This window comes from Lygodium microphyllum, chromosome 25 (assembly GCF_053477565.2).
Source record: "Lygodium microphyllum isolate KBCC chromosome 25, Lygodium_microphyllum_v1.1.10, whole genome shotgun sequence".
Taxonomy (NCBI): Eukaryota; Viridiplantae; Streptophyta; class Polypodiopsida; order Schizaeales; family Lygodiaceae; genus Lygodium; species Lygodium microphyllum.
The window spans coordinates 58,344,272-58,350,545 of NC_141159.1; the positions used below are offsets into that span (position 1 = coordinate 58,344,272).

Below are 6,274 nucleotides of genomic sequence, written 5' to 3' on the forward strand. Positions count from 1 at the left end.
TAATATATGCAAAAAATTATACCAATGCATTTACCAATAGGTGTAGTGTAATGAATAGAAAGTAGGTATGTATTTTTTAGAGTATTTCATAAATCCTTGGAGCAACACTAGTCCTAGCAAGATCTAAGAGACTACTTTTAGGGATCACCAAAGATAATGCAATCCAATTACTTTCATCTTCAAGCTCTTGTTTAGCTTTCATATCTTCTTTCTCTTTCTCTCTCACCTTTCTCTGTTTCTCTATCTTGTTCTAGTCTTTCTCTCTCTTTTTTCTTTCTCCTACACTCTATTTCTCTCTCTCCTCTAGGTCGGCTTCTTACAAATGGTATAGAAAGTATCCATATTTCATCTATTTTCTTTTCATTTCTTCCATATTCTATCACTTCAAGAAAATTCAAGACAATTTGCAATATAGGCCATTGAAGGACATTTGTGTAATTAGAAGGCCTTCCATAGTTAGTAGGATCTTATAAGATTAGAATTGAGACATTGCAATGTCTCAAACAACTTTGACCAATGAGGCACTCACTCCTTACTCTCTGAGTCATTAGTTACAAAAGAAAACATTTTCTATTTTCTATATTATATTTTTAAACACATTTATCCACTATCGTCCTTGCTAGCAAAAAGTAACCAACTCTAATCCATTCCTTATACGAGGACCTTTTCAAGTCCATATCTTCCCTAATAAGCAATTTACAATCATGTTGAATGTTGAGGGTCCAAGATACACTACATATCAAGGGCATCTTGCCCGATGGAGGATGAATTATAGCCAAATTCATGTAGTGTACCAAGTCTCAACAACATAGCATTATTGGAATGTGGTATATCAAGGACCCCTCTTGCCCAAAGTAGAATAGTATTTCCAATCTATAGAACATTTCCAAGGTACTTCTTAAGGATAATGAACAACCAAGTGTTAACAAAAGTGTGCTACCCAAAATAATTGTTTGAAGTACTACTACTTTTGATAGGTTTTGTGTTTCAATAAAATAAATATTGCTAGTATAATCCAATATCTCATTGGGTCCATTAAGAGATCCAATATGCCAGCTTATGAGAAAGCTCGATGGGCTATGATAGTTATGGATTACCATATTAAATTTTTATGGGTTGCATTTATACTATCTAATACTGATTTTATTAACGTATAAAATCTCCAAATATTAATGTTAATTACATTGTACTAGTAACATGTTCACACTAACACAATCCATGTTATCAAGTAATTTGCAATGAATGTTACCTGGTTAACAACGATGATTACTAACTACCTAGCATAAAAGAATATTATGTGGTTAGTGTTGCAACTTTCACTAACTAATCCATCTATTGGAATCATTAATATATTTATTAAGAGAATTTAATGTTTTAAATGTTTTAAGTCCAAGTGATAGTTACTATGAAGAATATAGATCTAAGATCACTTTATTTCCTTGAGGTACATACTAGTAGGTGAATATTCTTGATGGTAGATTTAAGTAGGAGCTTTAAATTCTCTTGAGCATTATTTTGGTAATTTTGTAATCTTAAGCTATGTAGGTTTCGTAAGTTGTAAATCGTGGTTAGTTCTTGTCTAATGTTGAGGTGATGAGACATATGGGAAAATTAAGCAAACTTTATGCTCGATCCATACATTTTGAGGTCAAGTAAGATATGAATACAAACATAGGAAAGTATGAAATAGTCATGATTAGGGGGAGATTTTATCACTTCTCAAGTTGAATGTGGAGGCAACCCTCAACTTCAACAAACATCTTTACAACAATATTATTGTGAAAGTGATAGCCTACAATCATTATATATGTGAAAATGTCGTGTTCTCATTTCCTTCAACCTATATAGTAAATGGTGATGCACTAATTATGTTTTGGATCCTTCGAGAAGGGTGTTATTACATTGAACATTTAGCTTGAATTTGTTTCAATATCAAAAGCATTTGGAATCACCATATACATAGCTGTAATAAAATTAGTTACCCTTAAGAACTATTGCATGTAGAAAAGAGCCATAGGATTCATCACTTCCGGGTGTAAAAGCACTACATGAGAGATGGCAGCAAAAGACATTGTATGCGCTTATACATGGCACCAAAAGGCACACAATATCATTAGACAACTGAGAATGAGAGACTACAAGAAAGGACGAATAAATAGAGAAGTTGCTGTTGATATTGCAATGAGAAGGTTCAGGAAATGTGACACTAGATGATGTTGTAATGTCAGTGGTTTAAAAGGTACAAGATATGTAGCGTGTAGGATGGGATGTATTATGTCCAAGTGTCAAGGGATGCGGGAAGTATAGAAGTGAGCGCAAATAGCGAGTCGGGATGCGGGGACAGGTAGAGCTTCGACTTGTCACGGCTAGCGGAGATAAAACGTGTGAAGCAAGGCGACGTGGCGGCTGATGTGCTCATAGAGAGCCAGGTGGCGAGCGATGGCTAGCTGTCGTCAGTCGGGTGATCCAATTTGACACCTGAACAGCCGTCCGATTTTTATCGGGTGGTAGAAAGAAAGAAGAAAGAGAGCGTCGATCGGCCGAATATTCACGTGGCAGCTGTCACGACGCATGGGCCGGGTGAAAAAAGAGAGTTAATGTAAGAAAAAAATCCTGGTCTTCTTTTAACGATTTGGCCATGCATGTAAGAGTGCATGCTGCCGCTGCTGCGGTGGCGCATTCACGTGCAGCCGGGACGACAGGCTCTCTCTCTCTCTCTCTCTCTCTCTCTCTCTCTCTCTCTCTCTCTCCTGCACCTGAGGCCTTGTTATTACACGCACAGCAGTCTTATCAGCACGTCATGGACTGTACCTGATCCGAACCAGCTGATCATTACATCATTCCCCAGATGACGAATCGAATCCAAGCTTTCTCCGCCAGCTGCATCAGCTACACTACTGAAGACTCGAATGACACGATGCGCCAAGGGGAGCAATATCGTGCTGCAGCACACAGCACTCAGGATTATAATATGGATATGCAGGCGCGGGTCGAGAGGAAGGGGTTAACCGCCATGGCCGCATGCGAGGAGCTGTTCCGCCAATGTAATGGCGGTGCTGGGGCTGAGGCGGAGCTGTATATTGTTGTAGACGACGAAGGTGAGAGCCCGCTGCTGCAGAGAGGGGAGTTCGCCCTGGTGCTGGTCCGGCACTCTCGCTTGCCAGGCCTCGCCGCGGTCGCGGCCATGGTCGGGGACGTTCAGTGGCCAGTGGGTCGGGACTGCCCTACCCTCAGGTTAGGCCGCCGGTCTGGCATGACCCGTTTCGCGTTCTCTCTCCCCGGCCTCACTTACGGCCTCGTCTTAGATCACTCCATCTCTGACGCACAGACACAGACTCTGGAGAGCTTGCTCACACAGTACTCCATGTTCGACGTCCAGGAGGACAACAACAGTGAGTTCATTTATCAAGAGATCTTACTTACGGAATTGACCATGCATTTTATCAACAGTGAGTTAATTTATCAAGAGTTCTTCTTCAACAGTGAGTTAATTCATCTGGGATCTTCTTAATTACGGAATGACTCATGCATCCTATCAGTAGTGATTCTGAAGTATGGAATTGCTCAAGCATTCTATCAAACATTGAGTTAATTTATAAATAGATCTTCTTCAACAGTGAGCTGATTTATCAAGACATCTTCTTGATTACGGAATGGCTCATGCATTCTATCAACAGTGAGTTCATTTATCAAGAGATACTTATTTACGGGATCGCTGATGCATTGTATGCTCCCTCAATTAGAAAATCTTGCCAACTATCCTGATTACACATGTAAGCTTCCCTCACTCCCCAATAAAAGAGCTAATGCAGAGGAGACTGTCAGAAGTCCTACAGTAGGTTCTGGCCTGTGACGAAACCAGTATGTACTCCCGGAAACCTGCAGCATACGTCCAAGAAATATGAACCATTGACTCCAACTAATAATTTTTATTTGTAACGAGTGAATGAGTCGATTTCAATTTGTAGAGAATAACCACCATTCCAATTGCCCTGATGAGCAAGGCTTATCAATGGGAAATTGGAATAGGTCTCTTGAAAAGCAAGCCTTTGTGAGTAATAAGTGCGGCTTTTACTATCCCCATGAGCTTTAGCTTGGCGAGATTGGCGATCCTCCAAATACTCCAAAGTCTTATGCACCTAGCAGTTTGTGAAACCTATGTCATGTTATTACCATGCTAGGTAAATGGTGTTTGGGAAACATGTAGCATCAGTCACTAGTCACTGTAAAACGGTCTTTAATATATTATAATCTCTTATCAGCTATCTTTTGGACTTTTGCAGTACCATCAGCACTAGAACAAGCATCGCTGGAAATGGAAGGTGCGAAGTTCTGGAGCAGGTTAGCAGAGGAGATAGAGACCAGGAGCTGTAACGTTAGAGAGAAGATGACCATAGCAGAGCCAGAGCAATTAAGCCAGCATGATAGTCAATATGTTCATGACGAGGGCGACAATATCTCGACAACAGCAGATAATAATAGTAAGGAGAATGATCAACATAACTGGAGAACGGGGCAAAGTAATGCGGACGGTCTGATTAGCGGAGTGGCGCGCACAACAAAACGCATTCAGAAGGCCAGGCGCATGTCCGCCATCGCCAAGCTCTTCTCCCAGACCCTCATCAGGGGTGCAATCAGAGCTCCGGGCCACGTGGCCCTGGGTCGGGGGGCCCAGCTGGCGGGCCGCCAGGTGGCGCTGGCGGGCGTCAATGCGATCGCCATGGTGGCGGAGGCCATCGAGTCCGGCGCCGCCACGTCGGCGTCTTCCTCCCAGGCGTCCTGCAGCTCGGATGATGCCGACATCCTGCAGCCCTGCACATGGACCCTCAACAGGCTGGGGCGGCGGATGCTGGTGGGCGCGGTCGCCACCTTTCTGAGTGTACGGCCGCCTCCGCCGCCAGCCTCGTCATGCACCCCCAGCTCTCGCCCTTTCTCCACGTCAGCAGAGTCCCTACAGCCAGGTGAGCCACGTCTGCGTCAGTGCTAAGGGACTGGGATACGTGCTCGGCCCGTAACACAGACACTCAGGGAGGAAGGTGGCGACAGCGCCAAAAGACCGCGACGTGATTATGTAAACGTGTGGTGCGCCGACAGGCTGTAGTTCTCTTTTAAGAGGACAAAAATAGGAAAATATATGAAAATCGAGTGCGAAAGAGTTTCTCCATTACTGTTAATCTTTCCTTATACAGGATATGCCGCTGTGTTCTGCGCCAAACAGTGAACGTGCTACTTTGTATTCTGTTGCCAACTTGCACCTCCATAGATTGCTTCCTTGCTGCGTAAAGCGAGGCATTTGATATACATCAAGGTTCATAGGCGACATTGTTAAGCCCGCTGAAAATACACACGGTTCGGAGTCGGGACTCTCCCCCCCTCACCCGCCCTTAATAAACTTGCTTAGGCTCTCCACAAAGCTTCGTATCAAACTCAGCAACAAAAGAAATCAAGATTTGAACTTTAAAGCGCTAAGGTCATTGATAGTTTAGCAACATGCGTAATGAATGATCATGAAGAAACAGCCTTTTCCTCAGCCGGCAAAAATAAGGACAAGTTGCTCAAAGCAATAGGTTTTGCTCTTTAAAATTTGTGTGAAACTTTGGTTTTATAATTTTAATACTTCAAATATTTGTAAGTATTGTTCAAGAAATAACAATATTTCAACTAGAAGTTTAAAATTTTAGCTAGTATAAACAACACTAGAATATTTTATTTTAGTTAGCATTATGCTTTAATGGTATGTTAGACACTCTATTGCAGACATTTTCAAACACATAGGTTTCTTCATTTCCTATACTATAGCAAGCTATGTTTGGTCTACTATTTGCATCAACTATTGATCAGTTCATAGCTTCTTTTTATCAGATTCATCTAGTTCATCAGTTAAGTTTAGGGTGCTGACAAGTCTAGAGGTTGTATTGAGAAAAAAAAAGAGGTAGTTGCTAGTTGTAGAGTTGTGGTTGGAGCCACATGTTAGTAAAACTAGCAGCTTCTTATGTTTTTTGTCTATAGATAGTGCATTTTAAGTTTCTATGAAAAGACACATAAAACTTGCAAGGAAATCCCATTTAAATATTTACATTTAAGATACGATTATTTTAACAGGTTATTTGTCACAACTATAGATGCACTCGTAAGTTTTTTTTCTCAATTCAAAAAATACATCAATTTGGCTATCTATGGGTCTAATCCATTGTAGTGATAACAAGAGTTTAACAAAATGAATTTATAAGGGATTTTCAAACTATTTCTTAAGAATTGGAAAGAAGGGAACCGT

The 6,274-nt window shown here is 41.4% G+C and overlaps 1 protein-coding gene across 1 annotated transcript; it reads left to right on the forward strand.

The window, feature by feature from the left end:
- The first annotated feature begins 2,762 nt into the window (after positions 1–2,762).
- Positions 2,763–5,154, forward strand: LOC148014257 (uncharacterized). Its single transcript, XM_087666901.1, has 2 exons — positions 2,763–3,392; positions 4,284–5,154. The coding sequence occupies exons 1-2, from the start codon at positions 2,849–2,851 to the stop codon at positions 4,985–4,987; spliced, it is 1,248 nt and encodes a 415-aa protein (XP_087523027.1). The 5' UTR covers positions 2,763–2,848; the 3' UTR covers positions 4,988–5,154.
- Positions 5,155–6,274: the final 1,120 nt, after the last annotated feature.

What these genes read in the sequence shown, in the direction of transcription:
- LOC148014257 (XM_087666901.1), top strand. Translation starts at nt 2,849, where the DNA reads ATGACGAATCGAATCCAAGCTTTCTCCGCCAGCTGCATCAGCTACACT. An exon ending in CGTCCAGGAGGACAACAACA is followed by an intron (nt 3,393 to 4,283) that starts GTGAGTTCATTT and finishes GGACTTTTGCAG; the next exon opens with TACCATCAGCACTAGAACAA.